Source organism: Catharus ustulatus, chromosome 1 (assembly GCF_009819885.2).
Source record: "Catharus ustulatus isolate bCatUst1 chromosome 1, bCatUst1.pri.v2, whole genome shotgun sequence".
NCBI lineage: Eukaryota > Metazoa > Chordata > Aves > Passeriformes > Turdidae > Catharus > Catharus ustulatus.
In genome coordinates, this window is record NC_046221.1 from 86,616,349 (window position 1) to 86,640,761 (window position 24,413).

A 24,413-nucleotide genomic window follows, 5' to 3' on the forward strand; every position below is an offset into this window, starting at 1 on the left:
GGACTGTAGTTGCCTACATAGGTTGTGATCAAACTGGAGTCCATGCCTTTAACTGATGAGAATTCAATGTGTTTTGCCACAGACCAGGAGTGGTAGCTTAGGCACTAGAAAGGCGCACTGAGGACACAATTTCTGATGTAGGTTGTTTCGTCACAGGGGCAAAGAACAATCTAGTTTCATTTGGAATAAGAAAAAAATAAAGGTAGATCCACTGAAAGCACTTTAGTCAGAGCTCCCATGGGAATTTGGTACCTACTTCCTCTTTATACTCTCAGAAGTCTCCAGCACACTTTGCTTATTTTCTGATTTCTCACATTTGGCACTGAAGTTTATCAAAGCCCAGTGAATAACAGAATGATAAATTTCAGAAAGTGAGGAGTAGAATGGGCTAGTGAAGCTTCAAAACAAAGTTCCCCTTTCAGACCATCAGTGGAGCAGATGGTGACACCTGTGGCAATACATTTCCTTTCCTTCCCTCCCTGCCACTGCTGTACTAAGAGCTCATGAGGAAATTTCACATCTGGGCTGGTAGTTTGCCCAGAACTTCAGCAAAACTATGCTAATGTAATTTGTTAGGGGGATTGCAAGTTATTCCAACTGCACTAATAAGCTGTTCTTCAGTTTTACTTCCAGTTGTTGAGCTTACAAATTGTTGACAATTTCTTTAAAGTTCTTTCTTTTTTTTGCAGAATCCTTAGAAAACTGAGAAAGTTGCTAAGAAACTTTAGATGGGTGGCTAAGCCAAAGTAAAAAAACTTTGTCTTTCAGTAAAGAAAAAACCTTTTATTTCCCTCTGACTGCTTTGAGCAAAAAGCAGAAGGTAATTTTTAGGCATGGATGTTTGCAAGAAGAAAGAGATGTGGGGGAAAGGATAAGCTTGCATGTTGTTGTATATATTTGCAAGAACTGTAGTTTGCAGTGCTCTGTGATGCTGCTTTGGAGAGCAGTGAGCTGTGAAAGCTCTCCCTGTCAGTAGGCCAGCAGTAGGGTAGCAACTCAGGGAAGGTTAGCAGTGCAAGGTAAGTTGATCCTGTTGGATAGCTTGAATAGAATGAGAGCTTGTGATTGTCCTGCCTTTCCCCTCTTCTCCTCACCCAGCTGGTTTAGCTCCAAAATCACTCTGAATTTTTCTTTCTGAGACACAGATGTACCTTGGGTGAAAATTAAAGGGACAGACTCACTCATGTGTGTTATCTACTGCAGATGAAACCAACTTCTGGCTCCAAGGGCAAGGTATGGTAGAGGTGTCCTCCTACTCAGGGTTGTTCCTGCTCTGTACAGGTTGTATATCACACCTGTGTTTTCAGATGTGATAACCAGAAGAATGTTCTCTATAGTGGTGTATAACAAATAGTGTAAGAAAAACTAAATAAATAAAATGATGGGACTTTCTTTGCTGATATAACTGTGAAATCACATCAGTAAAATCTCTCTAAGCTGAAAAAAATGGGAGTAACAATGTCCTGCAGCAGCATTATTAATTGCTGCTCATCTCCAGCCCACCCTTTGCTGATGCCCCTTTGCTATGTAACACCAAGGCAGAGGGTAGCACTGCTGTGCTTGCCCATCTCAAGGCTGTGGCAAGCAAACATTAATTTGTTCTGCTCACAGCCTGAGCTGGGCTAAAGCTGCAGAGCCTCCTCAGGTGGGTGATTAGTTAAACAATCTTAGCAGACTGTATCAGCTTGAATTATTATGCATAGCAAAGTGGGACTGGGCTTGTACTGTAGTGACTGGCAGCAGGGCTAGAGGGCATACAGTTCTATCCTTTTTTGCCTCTGCAAAACACTGCTGAGGCCCAGACCTAATTATCTGTCTGCACAACATCTCACTTTTGCACATTTGTCACTTTTTGCAGATTGAATATCTGTGAGCAGCTACCTATGGACACCTAAGTGACTGCAGCTACCTAAGTCACTCCATGCAGAGCAGCAGAGACCACAGAACAGGAAGAGTTTTAGGATCTTTCCAGCAAGCTTGAGAAGAAGGAAGCAGAAGGAGTCTGATAAAGCTGGAACAGACAAAAAGTGAAGAGTTACCCAGCGGGATGAAGAGAGAATGAACAGTTGGCTGTGAAGAGCAAAAATGTGGGAGGTAGTCACTGAAGAGAGCAGAGAGTGGTGCTGTTTGATGAAAATCAGAGTTATGGCAAAAGTAAGAGTATTCCAGAACTTCAGCACAAAGCAATAGTGACACTGTGAACAGGAGAAAAGGAGATCTGAGACTGACCCTTGAAGATCACTTTCACTAGTCCGTGTTCGTCCATTCATTGTTTTCTTTACTAATAATCTGTTGATTATTAGTGAGGACAGCCAGATGGAAAATCAAATAGGTAAATAAAAGGTGGTATAGAAAAGACAATAGAAAAGGGACAGGGAGAGGTTAGGCAGGAAATTCAGACGTGGGGTGCTAAGGTGAGGAAAAAACATGGGCAGTGGTGGTGCCTCCTGAAATCACAAGTATCTCATGCCTCTGCTCCACTTTCCTGACTTAATGAGCCAGGAATCAGCCCTGACTGAACACTATGTAATGTTAGCAGAGATGTCTCCATTAAAGAGGAGCAAAAATTCAGCAGTACTAAGTGGAGGTACACTGTGGAGAGAGGTAAAGGGAGATCTGCTTCAAAGGAGAGGCAATGAGTCAGCACCGGAAAGGCAAGGCAGAGGATGCCAGGTACCCAAGAGATTTGAGGAGATAAACACTTCTGACTGTCACTAAGCCTTTCTCCATCACACTGTGAGCAATGGCACTCTAGGAGACAGGTGGCCTTCTGTTGCTTCATGGCTGTTGCTGCGTGATTGGTAAATCGTATGTCAAAGTTCAAAGCTAAATTCTCAGGAATTGCTCAACCCAAGATAATGCCAGGAAGCAGTCAGCAAAATCGGTGAGAGGATGGAACTTACTCCTCAGTAAGACAAAAGCTTCTTGGGAAAAAATCACCACCTGGGATTTTTCTCACCCACCCCTTTCCCTTGCTGAGCCCTAGTTTCATTTTCTCTCTAAATGTACTTTTTCTGCTGGGCTGATGCCAAGTGGTACATGCAAAGGGGGCTGAAGACAAACGTGTCAGGATGTTTCGGTAGAAAGTCAAGGTAAACAATTCAAAACAAGAGGTAAATCAGGAATTAATAAAGAGTTAATTATTTCTTTCTTCCATGTAAACTGGGGGATGGTGAGTCTGAAGTCAGGAAAAGAGCTGGAAGAGAAAGGAAAAGAAAGATGTCTGTATAGGTTCATGCTATACCAGTAAGAGGGAGCTGGGGAGGGCTTGGCAGCTCCCTGCAGGCTAATGGGGTGGAGAGGGTACCATTCCAAGCCTTACTGCTTTCCAGCTGGCTCAGATTGAAGGTGCTTGCTATTCCCATGATATCTCTGATAGCATCTGTCTAATGTACTAATGACAAGATGCTTCATTCACCACTCAAAAGAGGGATTAGGGCTCAAATCGCCATTCCAGCTTGTCACTCACCAAGGAATTAAAATCTTCTTTGAATGAGGAATTTACTGACCCCGCGGGAGAGCCTAAGACTGAGGAAATGATGCTTTAAACATGAGATCACTGAAATAAAATAGCTCATTAGCTGGAGAGCATTCATCTTTCCAAGCTGTGGCCGAGAGCCACTGGACAACATGACACAGGCACCACTCTCATGGTCCAGCCAGATTATCACAAATACCCCAGACATGTCCTCCTCTGAAGAAATAGCAGAGTATAGTGCAGGAACACCAAGAAATGGTTTTTAAGGACTTTATGTGGTTGTTATGGAATAGGCTTTGATCTGTGTCTTCCCTCATGGAGCAAATTATCTACTTCTTGTCTTGACTTGCCACTGACAGCTGGCCATGGTCACAAATCTGAGTCAGGAACTATGAAGAAAATCACTTTCAATTTCATCTGAGCAGAAGACTGATGCTGATAACAATGCCTTAAATGAACTTACATAAATGTGCCCGCAAAGGAAGACAAGTGTCCTGTAGCACAAGCTTGTGATCTGTGCTGGCTCATCTATGCTATGAGGTTCTACAGTAGAAGTGAGCTGGTACTGAACTAAATGCGCACAATGGTGGAGAGCAGCAGTATCTCAGGAAACTTGATGGTTGGGAATGATACACAGTCACTCTAGGTGCTCTGCGTTCCTCCAGGAATTATTGACATTGTGGTTTTAGAAAGTCTGAGGACACTGCCCTCCTTCTCCCCTCCCTGCTCTCCCCCTCCTCTCCAGCCCCACCTAGTTTTTGAAATTTAGAATTGTCCAGGAAATAAGATCCTTTAATATATTAACATTGAATTCCAGGTCTTACTATTTTGCATTGGTTGTGGGGGTTTTTTTTGGTTGGTTAATTTTTTTTTAATTTTGTTTTTATGGGTTGGGGCTTTTTTTGCTATGCTAGGTCTAGCTTCTCTTCATACTACACATAATTTTGTTGGAATCATTCTGAACTTATCTCCTTTAGAATACAAGTACAATTTGAGTCAAAATATGCTGCAAGTTGAAGCAATTGTGTTGCAATTGATGGAGTTACCATGGATTGAGGGACAACTCAAGGTCAAAAGACCTTCTTTTTTTGGGTTCCTTTCATCTCTGAAACAATCCCTGCTAACATCTCCACACCAGTGGCTCTCTCCAGCTCTCTGATGATGGAAGGCTCTCAGCCTCCCTTGACAGAAGCCTGTTTCCATGTGATCAGCGAGGCTGATGAAATCTTTTTGGAAGATTTCAGCTGTACCTGAGCTCCCCTAGGAGTGAAGCACAGTTGGGTAGCCTAGCTTGTGTCATGTCCACAGATCATTCCTCAGAAGGTAGTTCCCTGGATGGGCTATGCAACCTGAAAAATCTCCAGAACCCACAGCAACTGACAGCTCCCACAGGGTAGGATAGTAAGAAGGCAAGCCCAAACTAGCAAATCACAGTCCTCCTCAAGTCTGCCACAGCTGTCCTGCCTCCTTGTTTCTGTGCAAAGAAGAATTGTGGGTGCAGGGATGTTGAACTTGAAATCCCTACCCTTGCCATGTGTGTCCATCCAGGCTAAGGAGATTTTTCTGTCTCTTCAGATTCCACCTGTATGTCTGTATATCTGCCTGCTGTTCTTTGTTGTCCCAGGTCCTCAGCTATTCATATACCTAGGTATTCACTTAGTGTCATCTCACACCAGAGATCGATCATTGGACCACAGTGGCAAGGGAAGGTGAAGCTCAGACTCTAGAAGGTCCCTGATTCAGAAGAATTAAGTCTTGAAGGTCTTGAATTTAACAGATCAATTCTTTGGAACTGAATTTCAAACTGGGTAAATGAATCTGTTCAATTAATGCACTTTTCTTTAGTTTAATATCACCCCTCCAGTGCCATTTGAGTCCAGTTTCCACTGTTATATTTTCTCCAAACCAGTCTAAATTTCTTACCTCTTCCCTCCAGTAACCTTGCAGATGTAGCAAGAGTCATGCCAGCAACCACGGTCCTGGGAAAGTGACAAAGATGTATTTAACTCAAGATGTGAGTTTGTCAAGATGTCAGACTTTAAATATTTATCCCAAGGAGTAAAGGAATTTTTAAAGCTTTCTTTTACATCTGTCTGGAAGTCAGACATGCAGCTGTGTACAGACAGTGATATAGTTGCTTCTTCCACCTTCCAGCAGAGGAATGCAATGTTTGGTGGAAACAATTTCACTCCTGATGCCATATTTGTAGTAGATTGGTCAGAGGGAACAACTTAGCTGGAAGTAAGACCAGACAGATACTTTGAATGTTAGTAAGTCACTTGGACTGCATGATATTTGCCTGAAAGTCCTGAAGGAATTCAAATGTGAACTGCAAACTGCTGACCGAGCTGTATAACATGTCTGTCATTAGTGTCTCTGTGCCTGAGCACTGATGGACTCCTGGTGTAACCCATTCACTATAAAAATTACTGGTGAATCTGACTCCCAGAGAGTAAGAGACAGGTGTCTATTGTAAAGGCTAGGACTGAAGAATAGTCTTGGTAATAGTCTTGTGATAAAGACTCGGTGTGGCTGCTGTAAAGGGAAATCCCACATCATAGCCATGCTTGATTCTGTGAGGGTCTCAATAAGCACAGGAAGCTACTTAAAGGTTGGAGGAAAGGTCCTTTTATGGAATGAAAGCTGAGCAAGCAACAAGAAGCAAAAAGGGAACATGGCACACTTCTCAGGGAGGAGAAGGAGAAGGAGAAGGAGAAGGAGAAGGAGAAGGAGAAGGAGAAGGAGAAGGAGAAGGAGAAGGAGAAGGAGAAGGAGAAGGAGAGAAGAGAAGAGAAGAGAAGAGAAGAGAAGAGAAGAGAAGAGAAGAGAAGAGAAGAGAAGAGAAGAGAAGAGAAGAGAAGAGAAGAGAAGAGAAGAGAAGAGAAGAGAAGAGAAGAGAAGAGAAGAGAAGAGAAGAGAAAGATTATCCAGTCCAACTGCCTAACCACTTCAAAGTCAAAGCATTTTATTAAGGGCATTGTCCAAGTACCTCTTAAACACTGACATGCGTGGCAGCATTTGCTACCTCTCTAGGAGCCTGTTCCAGTGGTTTATCACCTTCTTGGAAAATAAATGCTTCTTCATGTCCAGTTTGAAGCTATCCTGGCACAGCTTTGAGCTGTTCTGTCACTGGAACCAAGGAAAAAGAGATGAGCTCCTCCCCCTTCACTTCCCCTCCACAGGAAGCTCGAGAGACCAGTGAGGTTTTTCTCCAAACATAGCCCTAGGAGTACAGTAATTTCACGACCATAAGGCGCACTGGACTATAAGGTGCACCCCCCGGGAGTCGGCAAAATTCGCAACTTTGGAGATCAGATAAGGCGCACCGGACTATAAGGCACACTTTTTTTTGCAGCCAGGCTCCGTCCCCAGCTCCCCCCGCGCGGTTGCTGGCCAAGGCTCCACCTCAACCCAGCAGCCATTGGCCCCCGGGACTGCCTGTACCCAGCAGGGGTGGTGCCGCGGGCCCCCAGGCCCGCCTGTATCCGGCGGGGCCGGGGCATGCCCGCCGCTGCTCCGTGCCCCCTGACCGGGGCCAGGCTGTGGCCGCCGCTGCTCCGTGCCACCTGCACGGGGCCGGGGGGTGCCTCTGTAGGGGCAGCTCCGCCTCCACAGGGCCAGGGCGTGCCTCTGGAGGGGTGGCTCCGCCTCCACGGGGCCGTGGCGTGCCCACCGCCACTTCGCCCCGCCTCCACCTGGCAGCCATGGCCCTGCCGGCTCCCCCTGTGGCTCGCAGCTCTCACTTCCAGGTAGGCAAATTTTTTGAACTTTGTCCATCAGATAAGGCGCACCGGACTATAAGGCGCACTTACAGGTTCTGGAGAAAATTTTAGTCAAAAAGGTGCGCCTTATAGTCGTGAAATTACTGTAGTTTTATTCAGCATCTTCATGGATGACCTAGGGGAGTGACTGAACTCCCTGCCTCCCTTCCTCTCAATTTTTTGGACAGCCCCAGGAGAGACAAGTGCAATGCCTTGACATTAGACAGAGAGCAACACTTGGAATAGCATCCCAGCAGCAGTGGTTCCTAGGAGCTGGTTGGTAGAAGATGTTTTGCAGAGTGCTGGCCTTCTTCTCTGTGCAGATGAAGCTGTAGGGATGAGGTAGGGTAGTGCAGAAGGTGTTAGCCTTCCTCAGAGAATAGGAGTTTTTGCCTTCCAGACCATTGCTAGAGGCAAGCAAGAAGCTACTGAAGGAGAGGCAGGCAGTAGTCATCATTTTGCCTTGCTTCAAGGGTACTGGTAAGTTTTGTTGGCCCTGACCAGCCTCTCCTGGGTCTCCCATTGCAACGTCTTCCCATGGGACCAGGAAAGCCATTTCACCTCAGCCCTGGGCTTTTAGTCCCTGCTCAAACTGTAATCTGGTCTATCTTTCCCAGGTATGCTCATACCTGCCTGGCAATCCCCACATTGGATTGGCCACAGTGCCACATTGGATTGGCCACAGTGCCACGTTGGATGGCACTGACTGCCATCACCAGGAGAGATAGTGACCTGTTGTAACCCTGTACCCTGATGCTTTAAGAATGGTATGTCCCTTTAACCCTGTAACCCCTGCAAGACCTATGGACTGACCCCCTGAATTCCTATTGGAAAGAACCTGATACAACACCCTGGCCTTGCCCCGCTCCTCAAATACTCTGCAGAGCTGGCCTGGGGTGCTATCATGTAGAACAGATGAGATATTAGAGGCTCTTAATCTCAGGAGTTTAATTCTTAGGCTTCCATGAGGGCAGAGCAGGAGAAAAAGAGACCGAGATAAGAAGTTCGGGGGTTTTTCTAGGGTCAGGAAAAGGGGAGGGGATATTTCTTGGCTTCTTTCCAATAGGAATTCAGGGGGTCAGTCCATAGGTCTTGCAGGGGTTACAGGGTTAAAGAGACATACCATTCTTAAAGCATCAGGGTACAGGGTAACAACAGTGACCTACAAACCAACTTCTCACCTGGACCCTGGACCTTCCTGTTCTCACCTTGCAGGAAACTGGGTCAAGACTTGGCTGGAGACACCTTGTCCTGCAGCCTTTTCTCCCTTGTCTCCTGGATCCCAGATGCTTAGGAGCAGTTGTCCCATCGGTCTGCCCTGACAGAAGAAAACTTTCCTAGCAAAACATGTTGTCCCTCCCCCACCACCCAAGTCCACTGTTCTTATTCATGTCTATCCTTTTTTCCTGCAAGACCTCACTACAAGTCTTTCCTTCTCAATATCTGTCACCAAGCCATCTGGAGTCCCAGCCAACTCAGCCTCCTGCAGTGGCACCACCTTACCAGGCTAGGATGGGAACTGCAAGCTGAGTTGTCTCCTGAATATTCCCTTCCTGTACCTGTGGTGACAAATAAGCCATAAAGTTTCAGGGAGAAGGCTAATGTACACCATGGTTATGGGATATTTTATATTGTTTTAAGCCCTGGAGGACAGGCTGGGAGAGATGGAAAATGTTGAAAATACAGCTGTTGTGGATCCTGTGCCTGTGTTGGGTTGGAAGGGCACTGCCCCAGCATTCTCTGAGGTGCTGGGATCAGTGCTCATGGATTCCATTGGATTAGCACTGCCTCTTGCAATCATTCTGCACCCAATGCACCTAATAGAAATGTGAAGGGAACAGGCTGAAGTGGGAGTGAGCAGAACGCTTTGAAGCAGGTATGGTGTTCAGTGGGTGACCAGAGATTTCAGGTGTGAGGGGTTTGGACAGAGATGGGGAACATGGCTGGGAAGCACTTCTGGGGAGCAGGGCCCAGGCTCAGCGTGACTGTTGTGTTAGCTGGAAAGTGAGGTGGGACACTGTACGGCATTGTCAGGAAGGCGGCCAGCAGATTCCTCAGTGATGGGGTAGCACTGAATGACCTCAGAGCACAAATGGTCTGTGCAGCTGGTGGACTCCTCTGAGCACCCTGCCTGTGCCAAGGAGAGCTCAGGGCCCCAGCTCTCCTGGGAGGCAGCCCACACCTTGTAGTACCCTGCAGATTGGCTTGCCTGCCTGTCTGCTGAGGCTGGTGGAGAGGAAAGGGTTGACAGCTCACAGAATTATTAGCAGAAGAAGCAGAAGGGTAATAGGGAAAGTCAAAGAGTTATTCCCCAGTACAAAACTGGATCTGAAATGGGCTGAGCAAAATTTAGTGCTGGAAATGAAGGGATTGTGACTGCTCTGAAAAACTGCTATCACAGATGTTCTGAGTCAGTTGTGGTCAGATGTTGTGGTCAGTTTGAAAATATAGAGACAAACTAAACATTTCCATATACTACAATATTAAAAGAGCAGTACCATTTTAGGCCCTTTAGGTAAAGGAACCTGACGTACATATTTCAGCAGCTTTCTCTCACACATATCCCTGCTGATAAGCCTCCACACATTCAAAGAGTGCTCTATTGGGTTCAAATGGCATCAAATCTTCCATCCCCCTAGATGCTTTTGGTACCTCTGACAATACAGAATGGGAACTAAAGAGCTGTGTGGGGCTGGGTAACCCTGAAATGAGTACAGACCTCCTCACCCAGCTCCTGTGGAAATCATCAGAGTCATTAGCCAAGGTTATTGTGAAAAAGGGTTCCCACTAAAGCCAGCACTTGGGAAACTGAGTTTACTGCTGAAAGTGTGTTAGGAGAGCTAGTTCCCTCTGTGGTCCTTAGGGTACTTACTGGAAGATGGTGGACTTCTCTTTGTAGAGGCGGTGTTCCTTTACAACCATACATCTGGCATCATCTGACTACAGAGCACTCTCAGACCTGATCCTTTAGAGCTGTGTGTGCCTGTACTTGAAGAACTGCTGCTGTTCTGATGTGAGTGAAACAGCCTGCTGTGTGTATGCAGAGGATGAGCAATTAGGGAAGAGAAAGAAGGATGAAAAGAAGAGCCCTTCTTGACTATGTCTCTACTGCAGTTACTTCAGTCCAGCTGTTCCTCATGCAGTTGCCACTGCTATGACTTTGTGACACTGGCTGCCACATCTGGTTCTTGGAAATTTTCATATTCTGTTATTTTTCTGTGTACTACTTATTCTGAGCCAGACATTCAAGAGACAGGTATTTGTCATGCTAAACCAACCATATTTCAGAGGAGGAAAATAATGCATTTTCATACAGTATTTGCTACATATCATAGGCCATCCCCAATGCTCGTGTGTGTCACTGGAATGGGCTGACCCTGACTGGATGTCAGACTACCACCAAAACCCCTCTATCACTCTCCCTTCCAGTGATGGACAGGAGAGAGAAAACATAACAAAGGGTTCATGGGTTGAAATAAGGACCAGGAGAGATCACTCACCAGTATTATCATGGGCAAAACATGCTTGAATAAGAGATATTAACTGAATTTATTGCTAATGAAATCAGAGCAGGATCATGAGAAGTAAAATAAGACCTCACGAAACACCTTCCCCCACACCCCTCTCTCCTTCCTAGCTCTACCTCCTCCACAGCCTGGGACCAAACTTTCCAAGACATTAAGGCAGTTTTGTTACATCATGTTTCCATATTCTGTCAGTGTTGACTTTGACCAACATCTTGGTTGCCACCTAGACAAAATGTGTGTGCAGTGTGGGTGAGAGAGGTGTAGGTGTTAAATTAAATTCTGAAATGCACTAGTGTGGACTTCATTAGTAGTGCAGCAGCTCTATGGCCTCCAACAGCTGTCCTGTGCCCAGTGCTCAGGGAGTGGAGGTCAGGGATTCTCAAACACGCATGTGATACACAGTACGTGACATATTCCCTGTCAATGAGGAATGCAGGACAAGCCCTGCAGATGAATGGCAGATCAGGAGCATGCCCTCAGTGAAATTGCTACTTGTCAGTGCACTTCAGGTAAGGCTGTGGAAGAGGTCTCTTCTCTAAACCAAACCCTTCAGCCGGTGCCCATCTCAATAGAAATGGATAATGTAGGGATTCTGTCTCTCAAAAAATTAATTGGGAAATAAAGAAGACTACTGTATTTTGTTCCTAAATCTGGAAACATGTTTAAGATAGTGCTTGCAGAGAAGGACAGCGGGACTGGGGGAGTTAGGGAACCTGGGCTGCTTTCCCAGCATTGCGTTGTTAATTATAATAAGGTTGTTGTAAATTATAGCAAGTCCCCAGGGACATTTTTCAGTTCTGACTTGTCTTTCAAGTAAAGGTCATAGTCTCACACTTTCCACCAGAAGACTAGATTATACAGGGTCCCTGTTCCTGGAGAGCAGTGGTTACACTACACCATTTATCCCAGTGCTGAGTTCTTGGACGTTGGATAGGTTTCTTTGGTACACTCACATCACCCTTAGCTGCAATGTTCCTGCCTGTAGAGACTTTGCACATTGCAGGCTGTTCCAAATCACACCTTTCTGAATGGGTGTGAAGGCACAGCCTTGAATGGCACAAGACCTTAAGGTCATCAGCAAAACAATCTAATTCCGTACCTCTTATCCAGAAGCACAGGGACATCTGGGAGCCTGACTGCTAGTTCTCTTGTTCTCTGATTTGCACCATCTCTGAATGGCAGCAGACTGGCTCTTCACAGGCCTGTGTCAGCAGTCCAGTGCATCTCACTTCATTGCCCCTCTGTGAGGGCACGCCACTGAGTGACAAGCCCTTGGCATAATTATTCTCCCTTCTGAGATCTGGTGAGATGGTTCAGTCTTGTGCTGGAGACCCAGAGTATTTATGTTTATGGGGGCTGCTCTTTTCTCTTAGACTGTCTTTCACCTCTCCCAGCCTTCCTCCCAATTCTTTGACCCCAAGCAGTGCCAAGGCTCATCACTACAAGCACCCAGCATGGGCTCTAGGGAACAGGGAGGCCAGTGCTGTGACACACCCATGTCTTAGCTGCATGCACTACTGCTTCAGATACAGATCCACTTCCTCGAGAGAAAAAAAAAAGAGCAGTGTTTTAGAGCCTAGATCCAGGGCCTGCATGGGGTCCATGCACTCTGGAGCTGTTTTCATCTCCATGCTCAAGTGGAAGAAGGAAGACCTTGGCCTAAGAGTATGCTCTGGGGGCAGGTACTGAGAATAGATGGAATGCTTGCAAGTCTTTGTAGCTATCATTAACGATTTCAGCTTCACCACGATGCTCTGCAGTACTGGTGTGAGAACTGTGACCCATTGAGCCCCAAGAGGAGTCCTTGAGCCAGCCATGGTCTGTGCCTGGTCTCTGATGCTCACTGCACAGGCACCTTTGGTAGCCAAGGACAAGCACTGGCAGCCCATGGTTGTTTTGATCCTACCATCAGGAACGGAGTCCTACTTGGCACAGCCCTGCAGCAAGGACCTTGTTCCAGCGCAGGCTTTGCTCCTTGGGCTGTAACGAGAGCCCAAGCCGGAGCAAAGGGCTGAACGAGGTAGGTCTGCCAGTGGGTCCCTGGGGGCTTATGCTATGGCTAGAGCAGAAACAATACCACTCCAACTCCTGAAACACATCCCCCTCCAGTAAGAGGGTAGACGGATAGTCCTTTCCCCCTCTTTCCTCGCCTCCCGGAGGTCACCTTCAGCCGGGAGGCAGTGTCCCCCAGGCCCAGAGCCATGGGGACGGGGCGGAGCGTCACGCTGAGCCCCGCAGCTCCTGGCAGCCCCGTGCGGCTGCTGGCGCAGGCTGAGCCCGGCGGCTGCGGCGAGGGGAGCGCGGCAGCGGCGGCTGGCTGTGCCGAGCTGCTGGACAAGGTGAGAGGCTTAGGACAGCCGGAAAGCCCCGTGGGAAGGGAACTTACAGCGGCGGCAGGATGGAAGGCACTGGGCAGGCGTGTAAAAGGGCACCCACCCCTGTCAAGCTGGTTTTGGGGACTCGAGGGTGGTGTGCGCACCCGTTTCCCCCAGGGCTGATGGAGAGCTCGTTGGTGGCTTTGCCCTGGAAGGTCGCTTTGTATCCTCTTGTGTTGGGTGGGATGGTGCTGCGGTCCTGGCGGGTTGGCTGGGAGCAAGGTGTGATGTGGCTTGGTCCCAGTGAGATTGCTGCGGGTTTGTGTCCGAGGAGGCTGCTGTGCGGAGGCTGTGGAGTGCTGCGAGCTGCCGAGAGGCGTGCGGGGCTCTCCGGGAGCTGCTGGGTGTCCCTGCCCAGGACAGCAGTACGCAGCCATCTCTCTCTGCGGAGAGATTAAGCCTAACTAGCCTGCTGACCAGTTTCAGAGAGAAGCTCGTAAATCTACCGGCAATAAGGCCACAAGCAAACATTGCGATAATCTGTTCTTAGCTATATTAAACGTGGTTTGCACCATATTGGACCTTTTAGGGAAAAAAAAGAGATGCTGTTCTTGAACCAAAAGTTACGAAGATAGAAGGATATTCTTCCATAATATTTGATTAGATTTTTAGGGGAAAATATCCTTCTTCACAGAATCTGCACCACAACGGAGGTCTGAAATGGCCTCGCTTCAGCTTCATCTATTGGTTTTATTCTAAAGCTTTTACTAAACTGGGAGAGCCCTTTTTAGTGAAATTCCAGTACTCAGAAAGGTGTATACAGATGATAGAGTAACTTCTTCACTGTCTGTTTGATAAGCTATAAAGGCAGCTCCCCTGGAAGTTTCCCCTGTAGTTTTCAGCCCTCTTGCCATTGTTATGACTTTTCTCTTGTCCTTTTTCTGAACTGTGGGCTCACCGATATCATTAAAAAGGTAGAAACCATCCAGTAATTGGTTCTGTTGGTCTATCAGCCTCCAGAAGAGTTCAGAAAATTTATCCAGGTATTCTCCATGTAAATATATTTTTAAAATTCCAAGAAACATCATTAAAAGGTAGATAAAGAAGCATACAAAGCAGAGCAAACAGAAAAATAAATTTATTATAAAAATACAAATTCCGCTGGTGTGTGATATTCTCAATTGTAGTGCAGAATCTGTTAACAGGTGGCCAGCTCTTCAGAAATACAGCTTCCCTAACTCAGCTGATTTTTGGAGATTAAATTTCAGACTGTCTCATGGCATCTGTATGTAGGAACCTCTGCAGAAACTGGAGTTCACCGTAAGAGGCACATCGCCTCTGAACAGATCTCTTCTTTTGTTACAATCATCTCAGCCTACGGGAAACTGAACAGCTGTCTCTGGTTTTTGTTTTGTTTTGTTTTGTTTACAGTGAAGCTTACTTTCTTAATTTAGCATTTGGAAAATGTTCGTTTGACTCTCACTGCTGATGTCTCCTGCATCTGATTCTTTTCTGGCCTTCTCTTTACCAGAGTGAATGCAAAAGTAGAGTCTGTAACATCAGTAACCTTTGTTCTGTTATTCTCTTAGACTTGTATCTGTAACATTAAGATGTGTATCTATATCACTGTAGATTATTTCTACTGCAATTCTGTATCATCCAGTGTCTCAAGGCCTGTTAAAGTAGTGAGGCTATACCAAATCTACATTTCTGGATTTATATAGTGCCCATTAAGCAGCATGAACCTAGATGTATCTGATTAATATGACTTTTTTTCTTTCTTTTTTCTTTTTGCTGCCACCCATCCAATACCAGAATAAAATCCTGACGTCTTTGGTCATTTGAAACACTTTTGTATGTGTGTATGTGCATGCACTAGTTTTATCAAGGAACACATTGTCTACCCAAACCCTTTTTGTGCCATTTACAAACGTTTTCTGGATGATTTCAGTGTTTTCTTCTAGATCATTGACAAAGGTAAAAGTATTACAACAGAGTTAGGATTGACAAAAAAAAAATGTTGTAGGGTGAGAACAATAAAATACGGTCTTTTCCTGCACTATATGCTTGGTTTAAAAAAACTAATTAAAAATGTGTCTTGGTGTAGACCAATGTCAGGACGAATTTGTACAGATAACTTTCAGGAAACAACCAGTGAATGGGACATTTCAGGTGCTGTATGAACCAATACCAGCATGAGAACTGCTTCAAACCAGCAATTTAGAGGATGGTGGGAAGTACCTGCAGATCACTGGTCCTTACACAGCCCCTAAGCAGAAGTATGATAACAACTGAGTGATCTGAATTACTTGATATGCTAAATCCATTTGAGCAAAATGTGCTTTACTAAACATGGTGCAAAAATATTCAGGTAGAAACCAGGTAGGCAGCCACAATAAAGGGTGTTAAAGAGGAAGTTAATTTTTCCCCCAACATTCCCCAGTAATTTGAAAAAACTGTGGACACATAATGGATGTATAAGGTAGTGCAGCATGTGCGTCATTCCTGCAAAAAGTGATCTTGAGGCCACAGCATGAGGCAGGGGGGAATTCTAGCTAAATGTGTTACAGGAGGCTAAAAACCCCATAAGGCAGTCTCGGTTTTAACATGGGGGATGGGAGGAGAAAAATGATGACACTTTAGATAAGAGCCAAGAAACAGATCTGAGAGCTGGACAATTGGGCTGGATAATCTGAGAACTTGGTTTGACAATTAGACAGAAAGTTATTTGAAGGCATTGAACCAATCAGAAGACTTAGGGGTGTCTTGATCAGGGAGCATAGAGATGCTTATTCTCAGTTCAAAATGTGACCACATTTTGTGGCAGAATCACATTTGTTTTTCAGCTAACTGATGCAGGCATTACAGAAGCACGGTGTGACAGATGCTTTGTGAAGCCTAAGTATGCATCAGTTAAATGCATAGCCTGAGCTTCAGTGTGATGGTTTTACACAATGTAATTAACTGAAAATATGTTCCCATAGCCTGCGGTCATACCTCTGACCAGAGTGCATATAAATCCTGCAAGAGTCTGGAGAAATTTAACAGGAGAAATTTATTAGAAACCTTTTTTCTCTATCTGAGAAACTTAAGCAGCAGGTTAGGTAAATCCAGATTAGGTTATCATATGAATATCTAACAGCAAGAATGTTCACAGTGTCGTTTATAATTGACCAATTGTCTTTGGATCAAGTCTGAATGACTTTGAAAGAGATGCCCCAGATGCTATTTGTTATTTGGTTTGTGTTAAGGCCCTGTAGAAGGTCAGACAAGAAAGTGGACCCCACATGCCATATGCTCAAGGCCATTTTTAATAGAGTATCTTTGATATGAGAAGAGGCTGAAACAGCTGAAACTCTTCAGCTTGAAAAAAAAGAAGGCTCAGAGGGGATCTTATTGGTGTATATAAATATCTGATGAGGGGTAATGAAGAAAAGGGAGACAGACTCTTCCAGGCAGTGATCATTGATGGGAGTCTCCATCTATGGAGAAGTTGAAGACCTGGCTGAACACCTTCCTAGACAACCTGCTTCAGTTGCTGCAGCTTGAGCAGGCGAATGGGATTAGATGATCTCAAGAGGTCCCTTCCAACCTAAACACCTCTGTGATTCTGTCATCATAGCACTATGTGTTATACAGAGATCACACTGTCTTTGGTTTTTGACATGTATGAAGTGCTTTTCTGCACTAAATATATTAATCATTTTGATTGAAGAACCAGAATAACATTACTTGGACTAAGACATATCTCCATAGGCTAGATCCCTCTCAGCTTCTCAGAAGTATCTCCTGATGGTGTAAAAGATAGGAGCTTTTTGATGCTCTAATTAAAGATTCTTTTGAGGAATTAGAGTTTCTCACAGTCAGCAGCCTGGAAGCAAGACCTCTAGCAGGGATGAAACACAGGAAGGATAGTGGTGGAAAGAACAGTTTTGAATAGGAGTCTGCCTGCTACCTTCAATACAGCACAGCCTAATGATGAATGCATCCTGGCCAGGGCCCTGGTGACCTCCTCTTCAGTGCTTGTCAATCTGCAAAGGGAAAATGACGCTTCAGAAGGTATCAGAAGTAGGTGCAGAGCACCAGACACACTCTACTCAGCAGTGACCCAAATCTGATCTTCACTTGTTTTCCTAGATAATCACAGTGTCATCTCAAAGAAAGACCTGACAACATCAACTATTTTCTCAAGTGTGGACTTTGTTTTGTAATTAATGATTCCAAGGGCAGCAAGGACCAAAGTCTGCAAACTGTTCTGGAGTGACTACAGCTGGGGCTTCCTTCATAAGGAGCACTGATCAGACCCACAGGTCACAGACCCTCAAGAAACTCTACCCATATCCTCTGGATTATCTGTTCTTCTAAGCTGGCTCGTTTACTTTATTGCTGTACTCTGAACCTGGACCATTTGTCCTCCGATGCCAGTGAGGCCATGGATGGAACTATGGATCTGTTCCACCTATGTTGCAGTTGACTTGAACTGTGGAGTGAAAGTATACAAGAATTTTTGGGATTTGGGTTGTTCTATTTTGTTTGGTTTTTTTAATTGCAAAATCTTATGGACTGAAATTTGACTCCCTAAAGTGATTTGAGAACCAAGAATATACAGAAAAGCATATCCTCCCACTCACAAAAGCAAGTTTTATCATAGTAAATAGGAGAGAAGTGATGAATCATATCAAATGGATGAAACGTAAATAATTCAATGCAAATGAAACAATTAATAGATATTTGAAGAGTATGTAACTTTTGAATAATACTGAAAGTTAATGCAGTAAAAGACTGTAACCTTTATCCTAAACTGCAGTAACAAGGGGGCAGCATACAAGGGAGCAAATTTTACCTAACTCAGGTTTGAGAATTTCAGTTATCTAAGAAAATTGTGAACAGTTATTTGTCAAGAACTTGTATATGACCATTAATTTGATATAGGAGAAACACTGTCTTGCAGAAAATATTTTCTGATACCTTTTTCATAAATATTGATATAAAGTGTTCTTCAAATGACAAGCAGACATCTCTCTTCTTGTTCCACACCACTATTTAATGTGGCTTTAGGTGATCTAATATCAAAGGGAGGTCTATGCCTTTCCCAGGTCTATTATATTTTAGGTTTTTTCTCTATATTCCACCTAAATTTTTCTCTCTATAACACCTAAATAAGGAAGCACCAGTTTGGAAATATTGTTGGCAGGGTGGATCCATTTGTGAGTTCTGAGATGCCCCTGCTGTCTGGAATTTCACAAGCCTCATTGTCTGGGCACTAAACAGGAGAACTTCAAAGCAAAATCTCGAAAATATTTTCCAGATTCTTTTTCCCTGTAAGTTCTCCCCAGCCTTCCATTTATCCCCTCCCATGCAAACACTTGCACATTGTTGTACTCTCTACAAAATGTACTAAATTTGACTGCTGTTGACTCTTGCACCAAGCCAAAGCCTTTGCAGAAAAGTTGGGCCAATACTTGGCACTTCTGAATTGGATAAGATTTAGAAATGCAGTCTAGGAGAAGGGAAGGAGAACTTTCCCATGAATAGTCCCAGGTACCTGTAGAAATCCAGCCTTGCTGCAGATTTCCCAGGTTTAAACAATTTCTTTCCAAATTTTTTTATTTTGAAGAATGACTGGCTTTAGCAGCAGTGGAGTTCCTTTTCAGAAGAGAGATGTGGACATACTGGAACAAACCCAGACTGTGAAGACAGTTAAGATATGGGAGTGCCTGTCATAGGAGGAGAAGCTAGCAGAGCTGGGACTGGATCAGCCTCAAGAAGAGAAGGCTTGAAGGGAATCATCTGATCGATGCATATGAGTACCTGCTAAAACAGACAACCTCCTGACTGTGGATATCACTGTGGTATCTGATACTGGATAGCGTAGTATCAGATGATACTGAGTGACAGAATGAAAGGCGGTGGGCCTGAAACAGAATTTTTATTTGAGCACAAGTTGAAATCTTTTTTACCACAAAGGTGATTGCACGCTGGAGCAGGTCACCCACAGAAGCTGTGGAGTCTTCAGCCTTGTAGATATTTAAACCTGGTCTGGGCACATGACCACCTGCTCTAGTTAACCCTCCTGTGAGCAGTAAGTGGTCTCCAGAAGTACCTTCTGCCATTTACTGTCCTGTGACTCTGGTCCTGTGACTTTGCTCCAAGGCCAGGAGGAACTCCCAGGCCCAAAGTGCCTTGTTCAGAGCACAAGGAGGTAGATGGGGAGAGAATGCTGCCACAGAGGCCTTAAAATGCTGCCTTGTAGCTGGCTGGGAAAAGTGAAAGTACATTTCTCTGAAATGGGTCTGAAGCAGCTGGCTATAGCTCAAAATGCCATTGATGTCCTAGGTTACTTCCTGTGTAAGTTACTTGGCTGCACAGATGCATGACTTTTGGTCAGAAATGTCATCAGGCATGTGAGGTATTGAGCTCTCTTTGGCTTGCTCAGGGCACTCTGCCTTTTGTCACATGCTAGCTGTGCCTCTACCTAAAGGACAGGTCTGTCTCATCCTCAAGACTTTCTCCAGTAAGCAGCAGAGGTGGAATTCTGAGTAGAGAGATGAGGTCTTCTGCAGTAGGCTAAAGAGAGTAAGTGTGGGTGACTGGGTCACACTTGAAAATCTGGGACTTGGCTAATGTTTTGCCTGTGGTCTAATATTAGGCAAAAGGATTAGAGGGCTGGAGGAGGTTCCCTTCAACACAGAGACCTTGTCTAGGATGAGGGGCTTTGCCCAGAGATGTGCTGTATAAAAGTGCAAATTCAACTCTAGCACAGCACCAAGAGTGCTCAAGCTCCAAGTAGAAATATGCCCTGTATGGTTTGCCTTGCATGTCTGATCCGGCTTTCTCTGTGTGTGCTGTGATATTCCTGACTCTGGCTGTGGTGTTTATGCAGCGCTCAGCGATGGCCGAGAACTCAGCTGTGACTGCAGCAGTGTCAGGGAGAGCAGCACCAACCAAGCTAGAGGAGCTGCTGGAGATCACCGCTCAGAGCCTGGTGCGCGCCGAGGTGGCTGAGCACTACGAGGTTATCCGGGAGTTGGGCAGGGGCAAGTATGGCCATGTGATGCTAGTGACCCACAGGCAGAGAGGTAAGGAACTGGCTGTGCCCTGTGAACCACTGTGCCTTGTCTCCTCTCCGCTCACCAGGGCATGGGGTGGGCTGGTGGTACCTCAGGGCCAGGCACCAGGCGTGGCAGGGAGGATTCCCAGGGAGACCAGCAGGATGGGGACCTCCCCAGCCAGGAACCATTCCATTACATCCAGCCAGGGACCAGGTGATTCCAGGGGTAGCCCAGAACATCTGGCAAGGTTGTAGTGACGAGTCAGGTCCAAGATCGAGCTGGGAAATTATTCCACAAGTCATGATCAAGAGAGTTCACAGATAGGCCAGATAGGTACCAGCATGGATGTGATATAAATGGAAAGCAGTCCCACCACAAGGTTCAGTCACGAAGCCCCAAGCCTGAGCTGGTACCCTAAGGCCCATGGACAGAGGGTGTGAATGAAGGTCCTGAGTTGGCCATATCAGTGCCCTGACACTGCTCTTCCCCAGTAATCCAAGCTCAAGGCTGATGGGTTCATGTATCCTGAATGTTCCTGCTCTGCCCAGGGCTCTTGTGCAAGCCCAGGGCTCAAAACTCACACCCTGGCAGTGCCTATTTCCAGAGCCGGTGTCTACAGGGTATATCCACACAAACTTTGCACTAGGGACCTCCCTATGGCTGCGACTGCCCAGATCTGGGGCTGCTCTGTGCCGCCGTGGTGTGTGACTTCCAGAGGAGTCTAACTCTCTTTTCCCATCCCCAGGGACTCCTATGGCTCTCAAGCTGCTACCCAAAGCCAGTACCAAGCTGCACACCTTCCTGTATGAGTACTGTGTAGCACTGTCCCTCGCCACCCACCCTGCCATCATTGGGATGTTTGGAATTGCCATTGAGTCCAGCCAGTACTATGGTTTCCTCTATGAGCCTGCACTGCACAAAGACCTCATCTCTATCATCAAACCCCGCGTGAGTGTTGCTACAAGGCCATGGGGATCGGGCTGTGGCATTTGGCCCCTCTGAAGGCCGGCTGGGTCAGAGGGAGGGAGGTAAAGGCAGTGGCTGTGGGTCTGTCTGGGGTCTGCAGCATTAAAGCACCCTTGGGCTGGTGAGGGGAGGATTCCGAAGGTCTTTCCCAGCACAGAGCCAGGTGGGAGCCCGGCTGGCAGGGCTGCTGAGGTGCCCCGTGTGTGCCATCTCCCTCTCCCCGTGCAGGATGGGATCCCTGAGCCAGCCGCAAAGCAGTGTGCCAGGCAGCTGGTGAGCGCGCTGGAGTTCATCCACAGCCGGGGCCTGGTGTACCGCGACATCAAGCCCGAGAACGTGCTGCTGTTCGACCCCGACTGCCGCCTCGTCAAACTCACGGACTTCGGGCTCACGCGGCCTAAGGGCACCAAGCTCAAGCTGGTGGCCGGGGTGATCCCCTACACCGCCCCCGAGCTGAGCAGCACCGCTGATGCGCAGGGGGTCCCCATCGACGCCAGCATGGATGCCTGGGCCTTCGGAGTGCTGCTCTTCTGCCTGCTGACCGGCTACTTCCCCTGGGAGCAAAGCCTGCCAGAGGACCCTTTCTTTGAGGACTTCATGCAGTGGCAGGAGACAGGCCTGGAGAAGGACGTGCCCCGGCACTGGAAGCGCCTGACAGCTGAGGCTGCCGGGATGCTGCGGAGCCTGCTGGCTCTCGATCCCGCCAAGCGTGGCCCCGTCAGCGGTGTGCTGCGCTATGTCGACTGCCCTTGGCGGCTGGAGGATGCTCGTGGAGAGGAGGCTGCTGTGAAGTCCTAGAGCCTGCTCCCCACGGCAGGAGGGAAGGAGGGTCTCGGCCTGCAAGGGGCTTCAGGGTTTGGGCACCGTGGTGGCTTGGGCATGAGAGGCCATGGTGACCCAGAGAGCAGCTTCTCTGCAGCACTGTCCCTGCTGCCACAGTCAGGCTCCTTCCCCAGCTGATGGTCCTCACCCCATGGCTCAGTGCTGCCCAGTGCCACCTCCTCATGGCTTGAAAACGTCTTCCTGTTGGAAATGACTGTGTGTGAAGCATCCACTTGTTTCCTAGCCGCAGGGAGTTATTTAGGCTGCAGCACATGCTGTGTCTCAAAATAGAGCAAAATATGTACTTTTGTTTTCCTGTATGTGGCTCATTTTCTCTCATAATAAATGCCTGTCGGGACCCACTGTTGGTTGGAAAGCAGGGAGCAAGTCAGAACTTGCAGCTATCTCAGGATAAGCTGTCCCAGGCAGGGGCCATCCCTGACTGCTGCCTGTGCCTGCAGCAGGATCCCTGGAGGGTGGCTTCAGGCTGCTGGGATGGAGGGGCTGGGCACACCTCAGCACATGGCTGTGGATGATGGCTGGGGAAGGGTTGTGGTGTTGAGGTTATCTCATGCCAGCCCAAACACATCTCTTCCTTTGTGTTGCCTTCAGGTCCTAAGACAATGTCCTTCATGCTCTTTTAGATGCCTGGTTACCCCTCGAGATCTTCCTTCTTCCCTTTCCTATAATTTTTTAACCCTTCCCTAGACATACACCTTTCCTAATGCCCCATATCCTCCTAGGTGCACATTTTAGTCCTGAAAAGGGAAAGAGGGAATTAAGGGTTAGTAGCCCTTTTTACTTTTCTGCCTCTTTTCAGTCCCCAGGATTTTGCTCTTAGTAAACAGCATTTAACCTGCACTTAACCTGGTCTTTGGCTGGAAATAGTCACAGCTCATTTTCCACTCTCAGGGGCTTCATAACTTCTAAAAATGGAGTGTCCCAGCACTATACTTTCTAGCATTTCAGCTTTTTTTTCATGTCAGACCCTTTCCTGTACACACTCTTTCTTCTATGCTTCCCCACCCTCCAGTTCTTTTTTCCCAGCTTCTTTTCACCCACTGGCATTACTTAACTTTTCTACTAACACTACACATCACCTTTTTCTCACTCTTCTCAGCAACATCACCTCTGTACTACTATTTTGTGCTGTTTTCCTGCTCCCTACACCACTTATGCCTTGGATCTTCCTTCCAACTCCCCAACCTACCTCAGCAAACAGCACTATGTTCACACTGTCCAATACACAGTTTTCTTGTGCTTACTTCCATCTCTTAGACTCTTTCATTACTTGAAATCATAATAAATGCTGCTTAACTCCAGCCTGCTGAGATTTGGCTTTAATTACTCTTTAATTACTGTAGGAATAGCAGAGGAATGATAAGGTGCCATCACAGTCCCTGTATTTAAAGTGGAGAAGGCTTAAGACCAGTAGACCTAAAGGCCAGGTAGCTGGCTACTATCCAGTGAAAAATAAAGGAAAATTTGTTACAGATGCTTGCTAATGGAGAATTACAGAACAGGAATGTGGCTTTTTGGAATGAGACATTCAATTTTATAATGAAGTTGTGTTTGATACAGTAAATTCATAGTATTATGATACAGAGTTTTTGTAAGGCATGACCTATTGATAAAAAGAGAATTGTGGTATATTGCATTGATTCAGAAGATGCACTATGCAAAGTCCATAATATATAGATTAAGTGAATTGAGAACTTTAAATAGGGAGAAAAAATAATTGTTGCTTGGAATGCTCTATTTTGTTTGGTTTTTGCAGGGATCAGTTGTTAAATGAAAACTAGTTAACATTTCCAACCATGATTTTAAGGAAAATACAAAGCAGGTATACCTTTACAGATGACACAAATATGAATAGGGTGGTAGTGAGAGGAACAGGCTACTCAAACAGATCTGAATAGCTTGATAAGTTAGGTATATTCAAACAGAATTTTCTTACAGGCAGGAGAAACAAAATTAGATAGGAACACATAGGAATAAAAGCCATCATTACAAAAGGACCCCTAAAAACTTGCCAAGAGGATACACAAGATTACACGAATTCTTACTGTGTTGTCCTGTTAAAAAAGGCAAATGGGCTCCTTGCATGGCTAAAGAGGAGCAGAGAGTAGACATGGTCAAATCTTCAGCAAAACAGCTAACAAGATTCCTGCTGGCCTAAATATGAGTGTGCGAAGTAGGAGTGAGTGATCAGTATTTGATACCTCATGGGGAAATCCTAGGTATGGTGCCACAATTGCAGGCAAGTTGGAAAACTGGAGGCATTCCAGAAGAAACCATAGTGGGACTGTGGTTTAAGGCTGTAAGAAAGCCTTAAAAAAAAGTTAACAAGCTGAACTATCTAAAATAGAAAGACTGGATGGTGAATTGATTATGGTATAGAATACTGAGAAGAAAATACCACCTACTAATGACCTATTTTCATTTGAGAACAATCCAAGAGCAACCATGAGAGGTTGAAGCCAAACACTCCA

At 46.0% G+C, this 24,413-nt stretch overlaps 1 protein-coding gene across 2 annotated transcripts; it reads left to right on the plus strand.

The window, feature by feature from the left end:
• The first annotated feature begins 10,626 nt into the window (after positions 1–10,626).
• On the plus strand, positions 10,627–23,243 carry LOC117010152 (serine/threonine-protein kinase SBK2-like). Of its 2 annotated transcripts, none has more exons than XM_033085640.1 (4): positions 10,627–12,786; positions 19,965–20,160; positions 20,879–21,081; positions 21,328–23,243. In XM_033085640.1, the coding sequence occupies exons 2-4, from the start codon at positions 19,974–19,976 to the stop codon at positions 21,895–21,897; spliced, it is 960 nt and encodes a 319-aa protein (XP_032941531.1). In that variant the 5' UTR covers positions 10,627–12,786; positions 19,965–19,973; the 3' UTR covers positions 21,898–23,243. The 2 variants fall into 2 exon arrangements, with proteins under 2 accessions (XP_032941531.1, XP_032940669.1); XM_033084778.1 differs by lacking the exon at positions 10,627–12,786 and adding an exon at positions 13,034–13,105.
• The last annotated feature ends 1,170 nt before the right edge of the window (positions 23,244–24,413 follow it).

Coding starts and splice junctions, on each gene's coding strand:
- LOC117010152 (XM_033085640.1), top strand. CDS start 19,974: ATGGCCGAGAACTCAGCTGTGACTGCAGCAGTGTCAGGGAGAGCAGCA. Junction 20,161..20,878: donor AGTGACCCACAGGCAGAGAG/GTAAGGAACTGG, acceptor TCCCATCCCCAG/GGACTCCTATGGCTCTCAAG. Junction 21,082..21,327: donor TCTCTATCATCAAACCCCGC/GTGAGTGTTGCT, acceptor CTCCCCGTGCAG/GATGGGATCCCTGAGCCAGC.